The sequence below is a fragment of the Labeo rohita genome, chromosome 19 (assembly GCF_022985175.1).
Source record: "Labeo rohita strain BAU-BD-2019 chromosome 19, IGBB_LRoh.1.0, whole genome shotgun sequence".
In the NCBI taxonomy this organism is placed as follows: domain Eukaryota; kingdom Metazoa; phylum Chordata; class Actinopteri; order Cypriniformes; family Cyprinidae; genus Labeo; species Labeo rohita.
This window is the reverse complement of record NC_066887.1, coordinates 22,827,022-22,851,642: the sequence shown is the minus strand read 5'-3', so window position 1 is coordinate 22,851,642 and position 24,621 is coordinate 22,827,022. Positions and strand designations below refer to the sequence as shown.

General features: G+C 36.6%; 1 protein-coding gene across 2 annotated transcripts in view; it reads right to left on the bottom strand.

Annotated features, from left to right (window-relative positions):
• Window positions 1-24,621, bottom strand: part of kcnh8 (potassium voltage-gated channel, subfamily H (eag-related), member 8) — an 87,454-nt gene that overhangs the window by 43,057 nt on the left and 19,776 nt on the right. For both annotated transcript variants that reach the window (XM_051136406.1, XM_051136405.1), the window contains exons 2-5: window positions 17,251-17,484; window positions 7,478-7,609; window positions 969-1,099; window positions 651-885 (exon numbers count right to left, since the gene is read on the bottom strand). In XM_051136406.1, coding sequence (XP_050992363.1) covers window positions 651-885; window positions 969-1,099; window positions 7,478-7,609; window positions 17,251-17,380 — 628 coding nt within the window. In that variant the 5' untranslated portion in view covers window positions 17,381-17,484. The remainder of the gene's footprint in view (window positions 1-650; window positions 886-968; window positions 1,100-7,477; window positions 7,610-17,250; window positions 17,485-24,621) is intronic.

Below are 24,621 nucleotides of genomic sequence, written 5' to 3'. Positions count from 1 at the left end.
GCCGAGATATAAGTATCTGAAAATCTGGAATTTGAGGGTGCAAAAAATCGAAATATCCTTTACATTTGTCCAAATGAAGTTCTTAGTAATGCATATTAATAATCAAAAATTAAGTTTTGATATATTTACAGTACGAAATTAACAAAATCTCTTTACAGAACATGATCTTTACCTAACATCCTAATGATTTTTGGTATAAAAGAAAAATCGATCATTTTGACCCATACAATGTATTTTTGGCTATTACTACAAATATACCCATGCTACTTATGACTGGCTTTGTAGTCCGGGGTCACATTTATGTTTTATAGGTCATCCTGCTATTGTATTACAACTCAAATATCAAATTTCTTAAAAAAAAGAATATTTTTTTAGTTTCTGGAAAAACCTTTTAATTCCTACACTGCAATTTATTGTGAATGAAGGAGACTAAAGGGGATTTATATGCTGCCCTGTGGCAATGCTGTAGCACAGAGGGTTAATAGAAGATGTCAGAACCTAAAACTGATTTAAGACCTGATTATAATCATGTGTAAAGACATACAGAACAAAGACAATGTCGTAAATTATAATCAGGCTCACAATGAAACACATACTATGTAATTGACCAATTAAATATAATGTCAAAAATCAAAATTGGATTCTCTTACCAATGATGAATAGAATCTCGACGGCAATGTCAGTGACAGTGGTGCTCCGTGTCAAGTCTTGATCACCAATAAAACAAACATTATACGGCACCGTCACAGCGACATAGAACGTAGCCAGAAGGATCAGCCAATCCCAGCCCGCTTTGAAGGTGCTGAAGTGAAGAAGAATGAACTTGGACTTCTTGGCATCAGCAACTTTATATTCAGGAAGAGCAGGTGGATCACCAAACACATTCTAGAAAGAGGAGAACAATTATGGTAAAGAAACTGGTCTGTTTTGTCTTTCAGTTTACGTCCTCAGATTCTGAATGGTCTCACCTTGTTAAGTTTGATTTTACTTTGTTTTTGACGGTTGTGCAGGTGTCCTGAAATATGGTACAGAACTGTGCTAGATCGCAGCCGCGTGGAGCCGAACGGAGACCCGCCCTTGACCTTCTCACGGCGGCACTCTGAGGAAAGGTTGGACTGTTGTTACGAAAGTCAAGGGCAATTGTGGGATACAATCCATCAAGAAACAAAAACATACTGCACAAAATAAATTTCATTAATTCATAAAGCCACCAAAGGACACAGTAGAGAAATTCCCATGGTACTGTCGTTGTTATCCACCTTATTTTTCCTGTAAGAGTGGGTGTGGCCATTTGTGACCCTGGACCACAAAACCAGTCATAAGTAGCATGGGTATATTTGTAGCAATAGCCAATAATACACTGTATGGGTCAAAATTGTCGATTTTTCTTTTATGACAAAAATTAGGATATTAAGTAAAGATCATGTTTCCTAAACCTAATTTTTGATTAATAATATGCATTGCTAAGAACTTAATTTGGACAACTTTAAAGGCGATTTTCTCGATATTTTTTTTTCCAGATTTTCAAATAGTTGTATCTTGGCCAAATATTGTCCTATCCAAACAAACCATACATCAATAGAAAGCTTATTCAGATTATGTATAAATCTCAATTTTAAATTATAGCTGCAAGCAGCATTGAAAAGGCCCTCGCACCCGGGCTAACTGCCACCCAGTGGTTTTAGGAAAACTGCAAACGGTGAACAATATGTATTTAAAGTGGTAAATATAGGTGGAATATGTCAAAGTCATTTATATGTGCCAAACTTCCTGCTGCCAGCTGGTGGCGCTATGTCTATAACTGAGTATTGGCATGTAGATGTCTTCAAGCCAGGATTTTGATCAAACATATGAAGTTTGGTGCAGATTGACATGGTATGTCTGAGTTAGTGTAAAACATGACATATCCTGTTGCCAACAGTTGACGCTATGATCATAACTAAATATTGGCATGTAGATGTTTTTGGGCCAGGACTCTTATTGAGCAGGTGAAAACTGAGGCAGATCAGACATTGCATATTTAAGGTATTGTAAAACAAGTAATTTCCTGTTTCTATCAACTGGTGCTATGATTAAAACAGAATTTTGGCCTTCAGATGTGTTCAGACCAGGACTCTTACTGAACGTGTGAAGTTTGGGGCAGATCGGACATTGTAAGGCTGAGTTACAACAAATTCCCTTTTACATGGTGAAACATCGAATTTGTCAGGCCGCCACAGACACGCCCTTTGATGAAAACTCAAGATACTATAACTGAATATGGGCATGGGCATGTGTTAAGACTCATTACAAACATGAAGTTTGGGGCAGATATTGTATGCCTGAATTATAACAACTTCCTGCTTCATGGAGAACATCGAAGTTTGTGAGGTCGCCATGGACACGTCCATCAACGAAAACTCAAGATCTTCGTAACTTAATGTCACAATGGGCTTTAGAATAGACTGACCAAATCTGGTGTTGATCTGTTTAAATTTCTAGGAGGAGTTTGTTTAAATACAACACCTGAAAAATTGCAAAAATAGCACAAAACTTGCAGTGAAAATTCAAAGTAACACACTTCCTTTTGGGTTCCGGATATTTTTTGGAGGTATTGGTGTGTTACATGTGTCTACCGAATTTCGTACATGTATGTGAAACAAAGCTCAAGGTGCACTTCATTGAAATTTTATAGGGGGCACTATCGAGCCTTTTTGCCACACTCACTTCTGAAACCCATATCATATGTAAATGTTAACCCCTTTCGGTGTCTATGCAAGGTTTCGTGAGTTTCTGAACATGTTTAGGCCCTCAAAAATAATTAATGACATCAACATTATATTTGGTCAGTCTAATCTAAACGCCTTTGTGATGTTAAATTGCGAAGCCTGACAAAGTTTGCTGTTTCACCATGTAAAAGAAAGTTAGAACTCAGCTATACAATGTCCGATCTGAACCAAACTTCACATGTTCAATAAGCATCCTGGCCTGAACACATCTAAAGGCCAATATTCTGTTGTAATCATAGCGCCACCTGTTTGCAACAGGATATTTCATGATTTACACTAACTCAAACTAACTCAAGATATGTTTGATCAAAGTCCTGGCTTGAAGACATCTACATGCCAATATTCAGTTACAGTCATAGCACCACAAGCTGGCAGCAGGAAGTTTGGCACATATAAATGACTTTGACATATTCCTACTATATTTACCACTTTAAATGCATATTGCACACTGTTCGCTGTTTTCATAATGCCACCGGGTGGTGGTAAGCCCAGGTGCGAGGGCCGTTTTAACGCTGCTTGCAGCTTTAGTTTTTCTCATCATTTCCCTACAGCGATTAATGAACCGGAAGTCTTGCCCACAGGCTTACTCCCGCATCAAAGAATAAGGTGGATATATCATGTTTTTGCATTTCTTTTTACTTCATTTAAAATAAAACAAGCAAGGTTCAAAATAATAACATAAAATAAAATAAAGTACCAATTGAAAAACTCAACCGTTGCAACATTACATTGACCAGAGCTGGTACTGGTACAATATACTTGAAAAAACAAGCTAGATTCTGAAAATGGGACAGTATTCCTCGAATACATGGTTAAGTAACTAAGAAAACACCTAAACCATCAACACCTAACATCTTAAATTCCTGTTCCAAAATGTTATGCACTCAAAAAAAAATAATTGCATTGGTGAATGAAAGTGTATAATTCAGTGGTTTTTGTTGCTTTGCAGCGAAAAAGATTTCTCATCAATACTTTCATTGAGAGCGTTTTTATTCAAAGTGGCCTGTTTTCCTTCTATTGCCCTCCATACCGCTGTTACACAAAAGCTGATGTGAAACAAGAATAACTTGCTTTCTGCTGGTGACCTGCTTTACACCAGTGGTTTCCGCTAGTTGGGGCTCTGCTGCCAGAATGTTCTCATTCCCATGTTAAGCACATCTCTTTCAACTGATCCTAGACTGGAAATGAAAGTCCACACGAAATGGGCTGACAAATGCAGGCTCCTTTCCTGTGTTCATGTGTTGATGCATTTCCTACTGAAGCATTTTGCTAATAACAAAACAAAAACCACTATGAATTACTATAACCTGAGCAACCCAACCCTCTGAAAACCTGCTGCTAAATTGCTGAAAATAACATACAATTTGCTGAAATCAGCTCCAATTCAAAGTAGCTAAAAGTATGGCGAGTTCAAAGAACAATACTTCAATCTCCAGTTTTTCTTTACTAATCAACATACAGAATGTGCATTGACTGTCATAGATCTTGTTGGTAGCAAAAACAGAAATGAAATGGCAAAAACATGCCAACAGAAATATTGTAGTGCAATGGTTACACTGTTAGAGACAGTGACAAAAGCATATGAAATGTGTGGAGTCTCTATGGATATTGACCAGTAATGTATGTGTGTGTGTACGAATGTGTAGCATGTAGCATTTTTAAATCAGCCAGCTGAGGAAACAAGCAGACAGCCAAGCTGCCAGTCTCAATTGCCGAGGGCAACAGGGGAAAAATGTCACTCATTGCAACCCTGCCGAACAAGGTACCAAGGGAAACCAAAGCAGAAGTAGGAAAAGGACTGAAGGGATAGAGCGATAGACAGACAGGGAGAGAAACACGGGTTGAGAAAGAGGGAGAGAGAATGAGGGCTAGGAAGTGAGAGAGAGAGAGAAAGCTGGGAAGCTGGTTATTAGAGAAGGATAGAGATCACTTCAGCCTGCAGGGCCGGAGGAGAGGGGCGACAGAAACTCATCCATAAAAGGCTGCAGTCAGCAGGGAGACCAGCGGCATAACACTTATTATAGATCCTAATAAATGTACTCCCAATTTAATAGCAGCACAGGTCACGAGAAACACAGAGGAGGACGGAGAGAGAGAAAGGAACAAAGGCGAAAGTGTGAAAAGGAAAAAAAAAGGCAGATAGACTCAGTTGCACTGGGATTCCCTGCTCTGCACAGTTTCTTTCTGTGCTTGAGGCCAGTATCTGATCTGGGTTCTCGGTCACACAATAAACAGGTAGTTTTTCATACCGCCTCACCTTAACGAGACAAGCATATTTGGCCCTGTGGACTTAGAAAATAAAATCCCTTAAAACACATTTTTTACTCTCACTAGTCTAATTTGTCAAGTAACAATCTTTAACCATGTATATACATGCACTGCTGGATAATTCTGTCATTTTTAACCAGAACTTAAATTGTGGTTTGTATTTCTGTTGTAGTAGCAGTGATGTGATAGTAGCATTCTGTAGTAGTAATTTTCAATTTTTTAGCATAATTTGCATAAAAATACAGCTTAACTGAAACTGAAGCACAACATATTCACATTTAGCTTACTTTTTCTCTTTTTTGTTTGTTTTTTTATGTTTAGTTCTCCCTTTGTTTTTGTTTATTTAATTTATGTGTATTTCTACCTTTGTTCAGGCTTTTCTACTATATAATAAAAATGATTTTTTACGACACATTTTTATATTTTAAGATTTAGTTTTTAAGTCTTTAGTGTGACACATATTTAAAATAATAATAATAATAAAAGTCATTGTAAAAAAGTTAAAATGATTTAATAAAAATAAACCCTAAAACATTAAAGAATTAGTCCACTTCCAGATTAAAAATTTCCTGATAATTTACTCAACCCCATGTCATCCAAGATGGTCATGTCTTTCTTTTTTTTTTAAGTCGAAAATAAACTAAGGCTTTTGAGGAAACAATTACAAGATTTTTCTCCATACAGTGGAGAGACAATGGATTGAAGGTTCAAATTGCAATTTCAATGCAGCTGTAAAGGGCTCCACAGTGTCTTGTCTAGCGAAACAATCAGTCATTTTCTAAGAAAAAAATTTACATTTATATATTTTTTAACCATAGACGCTTGTCTTGCACTAGCTCTGCATTGCACATGCGCGTCTCCACACATTACGTACTTACATTGGAAGAGTCACATTGGTTAGTTCTTTGTCTCTGTACTCCGTTCAAAAGGGTAAAGTAGGGTGAAAAACTCCATCTCATTTTCTCCTCCAACTTCAAAATCATGCAGCATTGATGAGTTACCTTTTTATGTAATGGGCGTTTGACTTTGTTTGCACATTCGCTTTGTAAACACTGGGTCGGTACTTCTTCAAACGTCACACATGCGTTATTACGTAATGTGTGAGGTCGAGCTAGTGCCGACGAGTTAAATAGTATATAAATTTTATTTTTCTTCTTTAGAAAATTAAAATTTCAAGAGATAGGACTCTTTTTCCTCACCTGGGATAGTGTAGAGCCCTTTAAAGTGCTCCTATTATGCCATTTTAAAGGTTGCTAATATTGTTTTTTCTCCTAAAACAGGTGTACATGTATGCAAGGTTAAAAAACACTTTAGTTTTCTCCAAAAATAGATTTAATTTTACCTAATTTGTAAATGATTCGTAAACGACTCGTGCGAAGCAATTCGAAGAATCAGTCTCTCTAAAACCCTCCTTTCCGTGAGCCCTCACTGCTGTAATTGGTCAGATGGCGCAGTCCTTTATGATTGGTCTACCGCGTACACCGTGTCGGAGAAAGAAATGCCCATTGCCATAACTGAATGACAGCCCTGGAAACTTGTCAATACACAGAAAAGATGGCATCAATTTTACCTTACCAATTCGAGCCGGAGTCTGACGATGAAATGATTGAAGTGACTGATCGACAAGTTAGCACGGACTACCGTAGAAAGTGCTCACTATTTGCTTATGTAAGTGAACCGGGCACATCTCTATGTTGTTAACTTCAACATTTGATAACGCATGAAGCGGCTTTCACACCGAACCCAGAAAGCAATGCGCTGGCCGTTGGGTTCAGTGCAGCCCTTCAGAGCGCAGTGGCAAAAGGTCAACTAATTTGAACTTTGAGCGCAGCGTGCGCAGCTTGCGCGCCCATGGTTGATGCAGAAACAAGCCGTCCTCACGCGGCGCAATCAATTGAAATGAATGTTTCATAGCGCAGCGCTTTGCGCATTCGGTGTGAAAGCCGCTTCGTGCACCATCCTTTATCATTACTCCAACTAATGAGACAGACAGAGCGTCAAGCTGCATCAATCACAAATTTTTAGTAGATTCATCTTTTGGAAGTGAACATAATATAAATTTACTCACAGCGTAGGATACAGCGTCTTCTCGACATGACGTAAACCACATGAAAGTTTTACTGTTTGTGGGCGGGCAAGTTGTTTGCAATGTAGAATGTGGGCAGACATTATGCAAATGTGTTACTTCGTGACGTACAGCTGTAACAGAATAAGGTTCGAATTCCTGACGACTCGTTCAGGTGATTGCGAGCCGACTCTTTTTTAATACGTATGATACGGGGTGAGTAAATCATCAGAATTATTTTATTCTTTTTATTCTGGAAGTGAACTAATCCTTTAAATTAGATGTAGCAGAAGAAACATCCATGTATATTATTTCAGAGAAAAAAAGGCATCCAGAAATTCATGCACACACATAAATCCATCCATCACGTACTAACCTTCTTTCTTCTCCTCAAGTATAGATTTGGCTTTGGTGTCAGTGACGTCTTTAAAAGAGGCAAGGAAAAGGACCACATCTCCTTTCTCATTCTTGATAGGCACAATATCCAGCAGACACCAGAACACACTACCTACAATGGAATTGAGAAAAGCAAAATACATAAACAGACACAAATACTTACACATCTTAATGATGTAAGAGACGTTTACAGGGGGCATTCACACTGTAAAACATGACAATGAACAACATCACACTGAAGAGCTTCTGCTACCCGATTTGACCTTTTGAACCTGATGTGACTTAGGCTGCTCTGACTGTCGAATAATGTCAACCAACATCTACTTAAGTATTGTTTTAGCAATTTGCATCTAGCTCTGATCCACTTCCCTGCTCTTTTTAATTGTATATATTGTGTTCTTAAAGGGACAGTTCACCCAAAAATGAAAATTATGTCATTAATTACTAACCCTCATGTTGTTCCAAACCTGTTGGACCTTTGTCCATCTTCAGAACACAAATTAAGATATTTCTGATGAATTCTGAGAGCTTTCTGACTTATATTTTGCTAATATGAACGAAATGAACAAAATGACTCGAAAAGAGATTCGTTCATTTTGCTGAACGAGACTCAAAGGTCTGAGTCGGTAAAATGATCTGAACTTCTTATCACTACTACGAGTCACGTCTAAGTTCATCGTCTGTGTACTCCGGCTAAAAAAGGTAGAGTATCGTGAAAAACTCCATCTTATTTTCTCCTATAACTTCAGAATCGTCCGACATCTTGTACCTTTTTGTTTGTAAACAGTGTTTGACTTACTTGCACTTTCTTAGTCTTTGAGCGTTCGCTTTGTAAACACTGGGTTTGTAGTTCCGCCTATGTTCGACGTGACCTTTCAAAATGATTTAATAGTACGTGAACGCACATCCCAGAACCTGTGCTACACGAGCGTTTGTGCTTAAAAAGTATACAAATTTTTATTTTCCCGAAAAAAAAATGATGATTGTTTGGCTAGATAAGACCCTGCTTCCTTGGCTGGGATCGTTTAGAGCCCTTTGAAGCTGCATTTAAACTACATTTTGGATGTTCAAAATCGGGGCACCAATCAAATCCATTATATGAAGAAAAATCCTGAAATGCTTTCCTCAAAAAACATAATTTCTTTATGACTGAAGACAGAAAGACATGAACATCTTGGATGACAAGGGGGTGAGTACATTATCTGTCAATTTTTTGGTCTGAAGTGGACTTCTCCTTTAAAGGGCACCTATTATGCAAAATTCACTTTTACATGTTGTTTGAACATAAATGTGTGTTGGCAGTGTGTGTACACAACCACCCTATAATGATAAAAATCTGCTCTTTTTTTTTAAAAAACACATTTTTTATTACATTATTTATGAATTGTTGTTCTGGAAGTGGACTTCTCCTTTAGCTATCCCTTTAAAAATGTTACGTAACAGAAGCAAAATGGGTTGCAATTCACACTGACTTTAAATAGAATTTCTACACTGAAAAAAACTAGTTAATTTAGTTGCTACCACAGGAAGCACATTTTAGCTTACTTGGCAAAACATTACTTCCAGTCTATTTAGAATGTGTTAAAAAGACCTGAAACAAAAAAAGACCAGATCCAAAAAGAGCAGCACCATTATGGTATCCAATTCTCATGTAGGTGTGTGCGTGAATGCTTGTTTGTCTGTGAGTATTGAGCGGTGTGGGTGTATGTGTGCGACAGGGCATTTATATGTGTTTAGCTGTGTGTGTGTGTGTTTCTCTCTCCACCAGTAGCTGTTACTGGAAGCCTCTCGTGGAATTCCGTCTGATTGCTCACAGCTGGAGAAGTCTTTGTCAAATCTCTCATTTCCTCACGAAAAAGCCTCACCATTATGGAGAAGAAAAAGGGAATGAAATAATAAGACTCTCTAGAACAAGTGTGCTGGAGATGTTCCATTCAATATAGAACAAAGGGGGAGAGGAGAATGAGCTCGAGGAAAAGGCACAGGGAGCTGTTAAAACTCCACAGCATCGTCTGAAGATTTAAGACCCTGGCAAACTGAATAAAAATATTTTTATAATATAATATAATATAGATATCAATGTAATATACATATTCAAAAAACATGTTGTGTACATACTTAAATGTACTTAAGTGAACCCCATGGTATCACTATGGTACCCGCTCAAAAAAACAGCACTATGCACTATCTAGTAAAAGGAGAAGGACATTTGTTTTGACTCATCTCCAGTCTCAAGCCCCTTAAATAGAAGAACGAAGTGTGGAATTGAGTGAGATATACCATACTAAGGAAAATTAATCCAAAAATTTGCATTTGAAGGATTGACAGTATGGTTTAGTATGACATCCTTCTCAACGTCATTGTAAATTCCACAAATAAACTTGCACACCTGCTGGAGTTCAGTTTTAATCCGACTTTAGTCTCTCTGGTGCTTTGGCCAACCAACTCTAATAAAACCATCTGCTTCTAACAATGGCTGGAGATTTCACTTTGTTAAGGTGTGCTGTAATACCTCCATGTGCTATTACTAGTGATGGATCACACAGCTTTCCATGTATTATTATTGTTCTCCTTTTAACAGTGGAACTGCTGCTTACAGTTTTACAGTGATGGCAAAATACCCAAGATCACTGCAAATAAAACTCAACCTGCCTAAGTCAGATGACAAACATCTAACATTTGTCAAAATGCAATACGTTGATTGTCGGGGGGGGGGGGGTATACCGTCAGACATGATTAATTTGTCAAATGGTAGAGATTTTTGACTGTCATCTCTATTGTGGTTACAGTCTCACGTGACGTGTCTGTTATGTTGGCACAAAACATTGTTTAAGAACAAGTGATTTTAAGTCGCTTAAATGCAACCAGCAGCAAAAGCGAACTCATTTTGCTATATACACGCACTGTCTGTGAGATTGTTTTAGAGGTGCACACAGGGCCATCGCTACTGGGGTAAAAGGAGGTGACATTATAGGGGCCAACGGCTGTGGGGGGGGCCCCCGGTGATTTCAAACAACTGCCTGAAGCCAGTCTATGACAAGTGACAGGCCACTGCTGCCCGTAGTCACGAAAGCTTATCAATTGCATGTGTTTTTAAGCCTTCCCAATTTAAACATTCAAAAGAGTTTAAAGCATTTAAACACAGGACGCAGAAAAACTCAACTGAGTACTTGCATGCCATGTTCGTTATGCAAACAGAGAGCCGCGTCTCACAGCGTGCTCTACGCTCACGCTTAGTGCTCCTAACTTAAAAAATTTAGGAGCACAGTCAAAATTTCAGGTGCACTTTCTTTGTCTGACGATGTTGCAAATGTTAATATTAATCTATTATTTTTCTCTCTCCCTGTCCGTTGAATGTGTCAATGTACAGTAGCAGTTGCAGTTAGATTGGAGTTACCGAAACATCCAAAACATCCACACTTTGGACATTTCTGCCATTATCAATGTACGTATTCAAAGTGTGCTATATAATTTTACTGTTTGTTTTAGGAAGACACTATTGTATTTCTTGGCCTACCATTCACAATCCTAGAACTGAGGTCTAACAGTTATCTGTATTCAGTCTTTGTTGACCACGACTGGTTCTTATTATATTCAAGCTGACATTTCTGAGGATACAGATGTTACTAAATTATTGAAATTAAGTTTGATATTTCCAGAGTAGTACTGAATCTCATTTTTTAACTGTGCATTTTCCAGACTGCAGATGAAGCCCTCATCCCAAGATGCTTTGAGGAGACAATGCCCATGATAGACCAGGGGACGTCAGGATCATCAGTGAGGGCCAGATAATCTTGCAATGATTTGGATAACTTGGCATTAGCTACTGCAAAATTCAACTGCCCATCTAACCGAAAGGGATCATTCACCCAAAAATGAAAATTCTGGTATCATTTACATACCCTCAAGTTGTTCAAAACCTGTATGAATTTCTTTGTTCTGCTGAACACAAAAGAAGGTATTCTGAAGAATGATTATAACTGAACAGTTTTAGGGCACCACTGACTTCCATAGTATTTTTTTCCTACTATGGAAATCAATGCTGCCCCAAAGTTGCGTGGCCTCAAACATCCTTCAAAATACCTTCCTTTGTGCAGAACAAAGAAATTCATACAGGTTTGGACCAACTTAAGGGTGAGTAAATGATACCAAAATTTTTTTTGGGTGAATGATCCCTTTGAGGAGTATAATGGTGAATCTTTAAAATCAGCAGACTTTCAGTGTCCTTCTCAAAAAAAAATGTAGAATTTTTTTATTACTTTATTTATGCTGTTGTTGTTGTTGTGTAATATTGTGTGTGTGTGTGTGTGTGTGTTTGGGGGGTTGGTTTTGGATTTTGCTTTTATATGGGGTTATATTATATCTTAATTTTTTGTGTACTATTAAACAATAGTTTTTTTCCAAAAAATGTTTTTGTTTATTGCCTTGCTTAAAAATATACAATATTAAGGTTGTTAAAATGCTATTATTTATTTAAAAATGTAACACTTGTAGTTTATCAAAGTTTTTTTTATTCTGTTATTAATTTTATCTGGATTTATCATACATTTTATCATAGTTTTATGTAATTTACTGAAACGCCATTGCATATGGTGGATAAAGCTTTAATAAAAAAAAAAAACCAAATCATGTTAAATCAACAAGGTAACATGGCATAAAAAGCATAAAAACAACATAAAAAATCATGTTCATTTGACAAACACAAGTTACGTAACATAAATGGAGATAAATTATGTTGAGAGAACATAATAAAAATATGTGCAACCGACGTACATATTTTTTTTATGTTAATCCAACAGATTTTTTTTTTTCAGTGAATAAAGCAAGTGACTCTCTTTATAAATGGAAAACTGAATCATTGACTTAGTAGATTCGTTTAAAAACGCACGTTCATTCATAAACGAAACACCGCTGTGTTCGAATGGAGATGTGCAGCGGCTCGGTTTTGACTTGTTTCAAACTATTTTTGACATCGAAATACAGCAGAATCAGGCAATAGTGTTATAGTCAGACAATGTAAGTCACTTAATATTAACTTCTTGTTTATTTAACTGTTGTATTAAATCAATATCTCATTTACAAACTGCCTTAAAAACCATTGAAAGCTGTCACTCATCTTAGGTTATCACAATCTCTCAAAGTTCCATTATAATCAACAAAGCTCTCTAACATACACTGCACAATGAATCTCTTATTTACACTCTCTCTACACTTTATGAAAGGATTTGTGAGATCTGTTTTGTGATATATTACTCAACGTCGCAAAAACACGTAGAAACCTTTGAAGCTCCCCTTGCAAACACAAATATGCTGATTGGTCCCACGCAGTAGTTTTCAGTCGCAAACGCGACAAAAATGGTCTTACTGTAGAGCCCTGAATGAACAAATACATCTCGCCAGTTTAAACATACAAACACAAAAGATGTGAAAGAGCCAAATTCAGCACCCGCGTAGAGAGGCGTGTCTCACAGCCCTTAAACACATAATTTAGATTTGCCTCTTCTTGCTCTTCAACCGACAAATACATACAAAATAAAATACCTGTCGAAATACCCATCTTGGCAAGCATCCTCAAAAACACTGTTGGTTATGTATTAAGTGAACGTAAACAGTTGAGAAAGAAATCGAATGTGCATCATTATATTGGATGCGTTGTCTCTTAAAGTGACCGCGCCTAATTTACTAGCTGCTGTCGGTGTCCTTACTGTTAATCCAAGAAAATGAATAAGAGAAAATCACTCTCTGCTTTGAAAAAACTTCAAAAAACTGAAACACTGTGTAAATAGCACAAATAAATAGAACAAACACACAAATCAAAACATTTCAAACAGGGCCCACCAGGGCTCCACATATCCTAGGGTCCCACGGCCCTGGCTGCACGCACATGAAGATGGTGCAGGTGTATTGAACAGAGTTATTTTTGCCACTTTACAGGCCTTGAACAGTTAAATACACACAGGTATATGTGTCAAAATGCCTGTATTTGCAAGTGTCCTCGTAAACACAGTAATTTAGATCTTAAGTGAAAGCAAACAGCTGAAAAAGACAACGTGTAACACCGGTTTCACACTGCACAGGTAAGCAGGACGTAAGCAGCACATCTTTTTAACATCATCCATGTTAACAGGTTAGAGTAATTACACTGCACACAGAGGCAGCACGGTAGCGCGTAGCAGGAGCAGAAGTGCCGCAATTTTTTCGGTGCCACTCACGATAAATTAAAGCCACAGTGCACTGTTCAAAACAGACACGAGTAAACACGAAAAATAACAAATTTCACCATAAAATTAGATAAGTAAGCTGTTCCGTGTTTCACAACCACCATGACATTCAGCGCTGTAAAGAAAATAGTTTTGATAAATGCACAAAAACACATAACTGCCAGGAGTTTTTCAAAATTTCAAAAGCTCATTTAAATGATTAAAACTATGGTTTATATACCTCGTATTTTATGTTCGATCCGATACTGATATTTTCAAGCCAAGTATCATCGATATTAATACCGATACCGATACCTCTAAACTAAACTGATCTTTTCAATTATTAAAAGAATAAAATCAGTAATTATACTTACTTAACATTATATTTGAAAGTCATGTGTTTTAAACATTTCATAAGCGTTTTTTTTTTTTTTTTGATAACACTGTCAGAAATAAAATGTACTAAAATTTCGTATTTTAGCTCTTTACTGGGTAGTAACCTCAAAGGTGCACCTTTCTTTACCCCTAAAAGCCAGGTAGCATACTAGTACCATACAAGTACACACACATTAAGGGTAGATAAGGTACAAAGGCGTACCTTGGAGGGTACCTGATGAAAACACCCATGGTGTTACATAAGTACTAAAATGCATAATAATAATAATAATAATAATAATAATTAGTAGTAGTATTATTAGTATTAGTATTATTAATTATTATTACCATGGTTTTTACTACAAATATTATGGTTGAAATAATGTTCCTGTAGTGTTAACGTGTGTTTGTTAAAGGAAGGAAGCCAAAAGAGAGAGTGTTAACCATGGTAAATTTGTTGTTACTGCAGTTTTACTACAAATACTGTGGTTACTGTTGCAAACTGTGTTCTTTTTTTTTTTTTTTTTCGGGCAAAAAGCTGCCAGGCTGTTGTACACCAAAGGCCTAACTTTAGCACAAATTGTTTCTTACAGACAGCAATTACAGGATATAACAACCAATTTGAACTTTTAACAACCAGTTTAAATAAATTTACTTACACTTACATTAAAATAAATATTTCATGTACACTATACGGTTCAAAAGTTTGAGGTCAGTACGACTTTGTAATGTGTCTTTAACCATGCTAACGAATGCTGCACTTATTTGAACAAAAAAAACAGTAAAAACAGCAAGATTGGGAAAATGAACAATTAAAATAACTACTTTCTATTGTAATATATTTTGAAAAATGTAATTTAAAAAGCATCTGTGATCAAAGCTGAATTTTTTAACATCATTACACCAGTCTTGAGTGTCACATGATCCTTCAGAAATCATTCTAATATACTTTGCTACTCAAGAAACATTTTTTTAAATAATGCTTTATTATTTCAGTGCCATGAGAAGAAGAGGAAGAAACATCATTTCTGATTATTATCAATGTTGAATGAAGCGTCAGCAGCGAACGCTATCTGTGATCGATTGGTTCTGTCTTACAGCATTTGTGTGTGTTCCAATGAGCAGGAGAAATAGTTCTGTCCTACACAATATTTCGTTAATAGTCTATTATTCATCTTACAGGCTTATTTATGCACCAAACTTCTTGTAAAATAAATAAAATTAATGGTTAAAAATGCACTTTAGAATCAATATTTTTATGTGAGGATCGATCCTTTCGATACAACGTCAGTATCGATATTTCAGGATCGATCCGCCCATCCCTAGGAAACAGCTCCAGTCAGGGACAGGACACCAAAAACGAGGACGTCTGGTCACCCTAGTCTACACTGTTAATACAACCCAAACAATACAATAAACGCAGAAAATCACTCACTGCACTGGACTGGATACTGTCTATAGCTGTAATAATACGACATTTCTTACTTGAATGCTGGTGTGTTTGTGGATCTCTCAGGGCGGGTCTCTGCTAATATGGCCGTGTCAGTCAACTATCGTGGGCGGGGCTGGGAAAGTGTGATATCACACATTACGGATTCTGTGATCAGTAAGCTTTGAAACATGTTTTATGATTTATAGAGATTTAAAAAAAAGAGTGTTTTTTAAAAAAAGAGCAGATTTTTATCATTATAGGGTGGTTGTGTACACACACTGCCAACACACATTTATGTTCAAACAACATGTAAAAGTGAATTTTGCATAATAGGTGCCCTTTAAAGGAGAAGTCCACTTCAGACCAAAAAATTGACAGATAATGTACTCACCCCTTGTCATCCAAGATGTTCATGTCTTTCTTTCCTCAGCCGTAAAGAAATTATGTTTTTTTGAGTGGAAGCATTTCAGGATTTTTCTTCATATAATGGGCTGATATGGTGCCCCGATTATGAACTTCCAAAATGCAGTTTAAATGTGGCTTCAAACGATCCCAGATGCGGTTGTAATTGATCCCAGCTGTGGAAGAAGAGGCTTATGTAGCGAAACGATTGGTTATTTTAATAAAAATAATACATTTTATATAATTTTTAATGTCAAACGCTCGTCTTGCCTCATTCTGCCTGTGCTGTTTTCTTCCGGTTGATGACAGTTAGGGTATGTCGAAAACCTCCCATCTCATGTTCTCGCTGTTTTACATTTTTTGTTAAGGGTGTTTGCTTTTCTTTGCATGTTCACTTTGCAAAGACTGGGTCGGTACTTCTGCAGCGATGTAGGATGATTTTAAAATGATTTTTAAAGTTGAGGGAGAAAATATGATAGTGAGTTTTTCAACATACCTTAACTGTCTTGAAACAGAATACACAGAGTTCAGGGAGAGTAAGACAAGACAAGCTTTTGAGATTAAAAAGTATTTAAACTTTTTAGTATTTAAATTTTTTTTAATGAAAATAACCAATCGTTTCGCTAGATAAGACCATTCTTCCTTGGCTGGGATCATTTACAACCGCATTTGGGATTGTTTGAAGAAGCATTTAAACTGTATTTTGGAAGTTCAAAATCGGGGCACCATAGCAGTCCATTATATGAAGAAAAATCCTGAAATGTTTCCCTCAAAAAACATAATTTCTTTACAGCTGAAGAAAGAAAGACATGAACATCTTGGATGACAAGGGGGTGAGTACATTATCTGTCAATTTTTGTTCTGGAAGTGGACTTCTCCTTTAATAATTAAAAAAATATTCATTTAAACTAAACACAGAAAATAGAATATGCAGTGCTTTATACATTTTATTACTTTATACAATGCATGTAGCATTTTGTATTTATTTGTTCTACTGTAGTTTTTTTGTAATACTGCTTGTAATTAGTTTATTCTTATTTAATCACTAACTGTTTACTTCAGTGAGCCTGAGTTTTTTTTTTTTTTTTTATTTAGGCTAGTATTATCTGTTTGTCACAAGAATTATGAAATTTAATTTCTATGGTATCAAAAATGTTGCTATCATAAAGACATTTTAAAAGCTAAAATAACTATATCGCGATATATATTGTTACCATGAAATAAAATTACTCACATAAGATTTTGGTCATATTGCCCAACACTAGTTGAGTGTCTTTACACTGACAGCCAGCATTGCAGCAACACCACCAAGCAAGGAGCTTTATCTGACACTTTTTTTCTTACCATTCTTTTTGTAGAACATTATCTCCTCCTTGAGCTCGCTACGTTCTTCGAGTGCAGAGTCCACGTGAAGAATGATGTGCTCACTAGTCTCTGGCCCATACAGAAACTTACATGCGCAGCTCTGCTGCATGACCTCGGTTCGGGCAAATCCAGTAAGCTCACAGAATCCATCTGAGCAGTACACGATTGGGAAGCCTTTGGACACTTGTGCATTAGCCAGGATGAAGTTGCTGTCTGTTAGAAACACAAACCACAAGCAAAAATTTTAGCCTACTAATGTTTATTGTTACTGGTCATTCCTTATGAAATTTTAACAAATTAAATTTTTAACATAAATTTCTCGTTATAGCAAGGGGACAAAACAGGTGCAAGGAAGCCCTGCTATGTTCCCTAAACCACAGTTGTCTGTTATCTGTTCAGTTCCTTGTTATCTCTTCTACCATTAAATCTCTTGAAACAAGATTGTCTAAACGGTTTTCTTTTACCTTATTCAATTGGTCAATTCTATTTTATGTTTTACAAACTATTAAAGGCTTTACTGGATCATATGGCTTTTGTTGGAAGCACTGTAAGTCACATGACCTTGCACGACATATTTTAGACAGAAAGCTTCAGCTGCTCTTCATGTGAAAGGCTTTGTTTTGCTTTCCTTACATAACCAATTTCCTGCCTGGATAATTTTTTTTGCATTCTGACTTGTTTTATTGTTTTACCCTGTCATTGTGTCAAAACAGATTAATAGCATCTATGCATCATAAATGAATACAACAACACTGCCTTGTAAACGTTTCCCGAAGGACAGCTCGTGAGCCTCATCCCTGAATCTCCAGACTAACACGCACGAGCATTATTAAACACTGGCATTTATGAGAAGTGTTCACGTGGCAAGGAGACAGACGTTTGGTGCTGAACAACTTTACTGAGAGTTGTTCTGCTCACATAAGCAAAAGTAAAGTTAGGCACTCATTTATAACATCGTACGTGTTGGGGGGTCAGACCCAGAGAGATACGAGAAGAGGGACGATGAGAAAGAAATAACAGCAAAAAAAGAACATTTAAATGGCAGGGAAAAGAATGATGCTGAGAGAGAGAAAGAGAGTGAGAAAGAAAAGCAAAAGGTGAAAGAATACAGAGGAGGAGAGTTAGGAAAATAGAGTAACAATTCATACGTGCTGTTTGACAAAAATAAGAGAGATCATACAAAATGCATGTTATTTTTTCATTTAGTACCGACCTCAATAAGATATTTCACATGAAAGATGCTTACATAGTAGTCCACAAGAGAAAATTATAGTTGAATTTATAAAAATTACCCCATTTAAAAGATAACATACACTTGATTCTTAATACTGTGTTGTTACCTGAATGATCCTCAGCTGTGTGTGTTTTTTTGTTGTTTAGTGATAGTTGTTAAGGAGTAAACTGCCCGCTGTTCTTCAGAAAAATCCTTCAAGTCCCAACAATTTCTGTGGTTTTTCAGCATTTTTGTGTATTTGAACCCTTTCCAACAATGGCTGTATGATTTTGAGATCCATCTTTTCACACTGAGGACAACTGAGGGACTCATTTGCAACTATTACAGAAAGTTCAAACGCTCACTGATGCTTCAGAAGGACACACAATGCAATAAGAGCTGGGGGGTGAAAACTTTCTAAATTTGAAGTTCAAGGTAAATTTCACTTATTTTGTTTTCTGGGAAACATGTAAGTATCTTCTGTGGCAGTACTAAATGAAAATAAAATATGATATTTAGGCAAAATAAGAAAAATGTACACATCTTCATTCTATTCAAAAGTTTACACCCCCTGACTCTTAAAGGAGAGGTCCACTTCCAGAACAACAATTTACAAATAATTTACTCACCCCCTTGTCAATCATGATGTTCATGTCTTTCTTTCTTCAGTCGTAAGGAAATTATGTTTTTGGGGACAACATTTCAGCATTTTTCTCCATATAATGGACTAATATGGTGGCCCGATTTTGAGCTTCCAAAATGCAGTTTAAATGCGGCTTCAAATGATCCCAAATGCGGTTGTAAACAGTCTTACAGTTCAAGACTGTATTACAGTCTTACAGTTCATGACAATTAGGGAAAAACTCCCATCTCATGTTCTCCCTCAACTTCGAAATCGCCCTATATCGCTGTTTTACCATTTTTGTTAAGGGTGTTTGATCTTCTTTGCATGTTCACTTTGCAAAGACTGGGTCGGAACTTCTGCAGTGATGTAGGATGATTTTGAAATGATTTTTGAAGTTGAGGGACAAAATACGGTCAGAGTTTTTCGACATACCCTAACTGTCTTGAGTCAGAATACACAAAGTTCAGGGAGAGAAAGGCAAGACAAGTGTTTGACATTAAAAAGTATTTAAATTGTATTTTTTTAATAAAAATAACCGATCGTTTCTAGATAAGACCCTTCTTCCTCGGCTGGGATAGTTTACGACCGCATTTGGGATCGTTTGCACCATACCACCCCATTATATGGAGAAAAATCTGTTTCCTTCTGGAGCATTGGTGAGAACCTTCTGTAATAGTTGCACGAGTCCCTCAGTTGTTCTCAGTGTGAAAAGATGGATCTCAAAATCATTCCGTCATTGTTGGAAAGGGTTCAAATACACAAAAATCCTGAAAAAAATTTGTGGGACCTGAATTATTTTTCTGAAGAACAGCAGGCAGTTTAACTGTTCAGGACAAACAAGGGACAAACAAAAAAACAAACAAACAAACAAAAAACAGCTGTGGATCATTCAGGTAACACAACGGTATTGAGAATCAAGCATTTGTAAACTTTTAAACAGGGTCATATTTATAAATTCAACTATTATTTTCTCTTGTGGACTATATGTAAATGTATTTTATGTGAAATATCTTATTCAGGTCAGTACTAAATAAAAAATAACATGCATTTTGTATGTATCCCTCTTATTTTGGTAAAATCATTTTGCAGAATCTGTAAACTTTTGACTTAAACTGTATTTACTCCTCACAAAAATGACAATTCGGTCATCAGTAACTCACCCACATATGTCATTCGTAATGTATGACTTTCTTTCTTCTGCGCAGAACAAAAGAAGATATTTTCAATTTTAGTGTTAGTTAAATATAATAAGCCTGCCACAAAACAGAAATTTCCTTCTGCATAGCCTATTATGTTTATGCCCATCTGATGTGGCTTTGATTAAGCACTGTGACAGAATCAGCAGAGACAACATACAAAAATAATGACTGAAAACCGTTGCTATGAATATTTTCACAATGACTGACATTGATGCATACCAAAGTGGCGTTACTAGCCATACTGGTTCTGCAGTCTACAGACGACAGCACATTCCATAAGAGAAATCTCTCGATCTTACTGTCCATCCACTCACTTCCAGGTCATAACCTCTGGGCCAGCAGTACGACAACAGCCGAAAAACCCTGCTTCTTCATTCCAAGCTGGAGCTGAGTGTTTGTGTATATCTAAGCATATCCAAGCATATTTGTATTTTATCTAATTTTATGCATACAAAATATGTCCTTACCCTATCCCTCAGACACATTTTCATGTGTGCACGATCACAGACAGCATGTACAAGCAAAAAAAATGTATCATCCTCTCTCATTTCCATACCAGACCTCATGTGGTTTACTCTGTCAGTTTATGTTTAATTGGACAGATTGAATCCAGGCTGTAAAAACAGGGTGTGTGTGTGTGTGTGTGTGTGTGGATGTGTGTGTTTATCCGAGGAACTGCATTTCAACTCTGAAAAACATGCGGAAAGATGGAGGGGGAAAAACGGGGTGAGGCAGGAGAGAGGGGGGAATGTCCACATTTCTCGTCTGCCCCAGATTGTTGTATAAAACACACACACACTTCCTCCCTCTGTCCCCCTCTTGTGAGTCTATGTCCCAAACAGAAACACCTGAGAGCTATTTAAAGAGGCAGTATGATTAGTGAGGGGAGGAAGAACGCAAGGAAAAAGAGGAATGGAGAGAACAACTGGTTGAGATAGAGAGAGAGATGTTTGGGGGAGGGAATGGCAGGACAGATGCTGGAGACTTCTAGTGCAATGCAGTCTTGAAGCATTTTTTGCATTAAGTAGAAACTCAAGGAGGGCTAGCAATGGCTCGAATGGACATTGGATGTTTGCTTGACTATAATACTTTTATTTTCTTTCAGTATATACTGTACAGTTAAGGTCAAAAGTTTACATACACCTTGCAGAATCTGCAAAATGTTATTTTACTAAAATAAGAGGGATCATACCAAATGCATGTTATTTTTTATTTAGTACTCACATGAATAACTTATTTCACATAAAAGATGTTTACATATAGTCCACAAAAGAAAATAATAGTTGAATTTATAAAAATGAGCCTGTTCAAAAGTTTACAATACTTTAGTACTGTATAAAAACAATAGTTTTTTTAATACTGTGTTGTTGCCTGAATGATCCACAGCTGTGTTTTTGTTAAGTGCTAGTTGTTCATGAGTCCTTTGTGTGTCTTGAACAGTCAAACTGCCTGCTGTTGTTCAGAAAAATCCTTCAGGTCCCACAAATTCTTTGATTTTTCAGCTTTTTTGTGTATTTGAACCCTTTCCAATAACGACTGTATGATTTTGAGATCCATCTTTTCACACTGAGGACAACTGAGGATGCAACTGTTACAGAAGGTTTAAAAACTTACTGATGCTTCAGAAGGAAGCACAATGCATTAAAAATAAAAATAAAATTAAAAGATCAGGGTAAATTTAACTTATTTTGTCTTCTGGGAAACATGTTAGTATCTTCTGTAGCTTCTGAAAGGCAGTACTAAATGAAAAAAATATAATATTTAGGCAAAATAAGAAAAATGTACACATCTTCGTTTGTTCAAAAGTTTTCACCCCCTGGCTCTTAATGCATCAGTTTTCCTTCTGGAGCATCAGTGAGTGTTTGAACCTTCTGTAATAGTTGCATATAAGTCCCTCAGTTGCCCTCAGTGTGAAAAGATTGATATCAAAATCATACAATCGTTGAAAAGGGTTCAATACACAATGCTGAAAAACCAAAGAATTTGTGGGACCTGAAAGATTTTTGTGAAGAACAGCGGACAGTTTAACTGTTCAGGACAAACAACAAACAACTTTTGAACGGGGTCATTTTTATAAATTCAACTTTATTATTTTTTCTTGTCGACTATATGTAAACATCTTTCATGTGACACATCTTATTCATGTCAGTACTTAATAAAACATAACATGCATTTTGTATGATCCCTTTTATTTTGGTAAAATAATTAAGATTTTGCAGATTCTGCAAGGTGTATGTAAACTTTTGACTTCAACTATAGTATTTTTTTTCCAGCATGCAATTCTACTATATCTGTCTCAATGAGCAGTACACAGCCAGATCACACTTCATGAAATACTGTTTCTTACAATGCAATGTGCTAAACTTGACCTTTGTTGGACATTATATTTTTTTAGAAACAATCAAAACATCTTTAACATCAACAGTTCAAGGGGACATTGGATGCAAATTTCACTTTTATGTGGTGTTTGTATATAAATGTGTCTTAGCAGTGTGTGGACACAACTGCCCTACAATGATAAAAATCCATTTACTTCTTCTTTTTTTAATTCCAGAAAAACGTAAACAGTCTCAATTATCATGCCGTTTTGATTTTCTAAGCAGGGTGATGTTACTACCCACTACTGCTGATGGACTGTCCTGTATTAGCATATTCCTGCCCTCTGCCAGCTGTACGCTATCTGCCATTTTCTCCGTGCTCAAGCATTTGTAGCGACAACAATGTCTCATTAGCAACGCAGGTGTTTTGTATTTGGATGTAAAAGTGAACATAACAGTCTTCATTTTCTACCAACATCAGAGCCACTGAGGAAGCAGTAGATTCATTTTGTTTTTTATATTAACAGAAGAGAGGGGTGGAGTGAGTAGCAGCTCGTTATCATTTAAAGAGCCATGCAATGAAATGGGCCACTGTAAACTGAGCTGTTTTTGACAAGGTAAAAAGGGTACTGTTTTACATGGCCATTGAGAAATTTTAACCCAAGTATATTGCAGACATTTCATGAAGACCCTAAATAATCATACCATCTAGTGGAAAATAGGCATCTGATTCCCTCTTTAAAGTTGTAACTTCTGCATCACTACTGGCACAAAACAGAATAGCAAAAACAATGACTTGAAATGACTAAAAATGAAAATTATGTAATTATTTACTCAACCTCATGTCATTCCAAACCTGTATGACTGCCTGCCTTCAAACAAAGGACACAAAGATACTCTGAAGAAGATGAATTGGTTTTGTATGTACAATTAAAGTCAAATCAAATTAGACAATTAACTAGCTGTAGCATTGTTTTTAGCAGAGTTTTTTCTAAATATCTGCAAACACATGGTAATTCTATGCTTAAGTACAGTCAAAACATGACACACAGCACCTTTAATTAAAAAAAAAAAGTCATGACTGGATATGTGATGACAACTATGCATTGTTTTCATTGCATACTATTTTGCATTCACATACTATTTGTAAAAAACAACACAGTGTACAGTATACAGTGCACAGTATACACTAACATCCACTGTTATTCTTAGTATAGAGCACATCCTTCAAACTCTAAGTATACAGAGCTGATGATTAAGTATGTTTTCGGCTCGGCCTTGATTTTGCTGGCTTGAAATCTTGACCTTGTCTTTTTGTTCTGAATCCTATTTCCTTGAAAGAGTGCATTGTATTATGTATCAAATATACTGTCTTGCGCTGACATCTGAGAACAGGTTTGAGCTCAGATAGAGGAGAAAATATTTAACTTCCTCACTGATATGAGCCAAGTATGTTTTTATGTACAATAGACTCTTGAATCTCAGCAAAAACGACCGTTTAAAATACTCAAGGCTAATGAGTTCTACTGGCACAATGACGCTGACAAGAAACTTAAGCGCACTAAGCGTCTGCATATGGTGCTAAAATCCTTTCAGCAATAAACGAAGCAGCAATAGGAAGAGTCTGAAAAGGCTCCATCGCATCTAATCATTTCAACCTTTTTATTTCACTAATCTGTTGTGGTTACATAATCTTTTGTCACCGTCTCAGCAGGGTCCTTCAAATTTAGTTTCAATTCAGGCTTTGTGCCAGAGCACACAAAAGTATTCTCTGAATGTTAATAAGACAATGGAAGATGGCAAGGTCTGAAAGTCTAGACTGGCACGATTCCGGAATTCCATTTTCGGAGACTCTGGAACAGTAAGCGCGAGTTCTATCTGTATTCCGGTCTGATACGTGTGGATGACCCTGCCGAAACTGTACAGTGCATCCTCACGGTGTCCGGTTTCCACCATCCAATAATGTCAACCTGTATTACGTAAAGGCAAAAGACC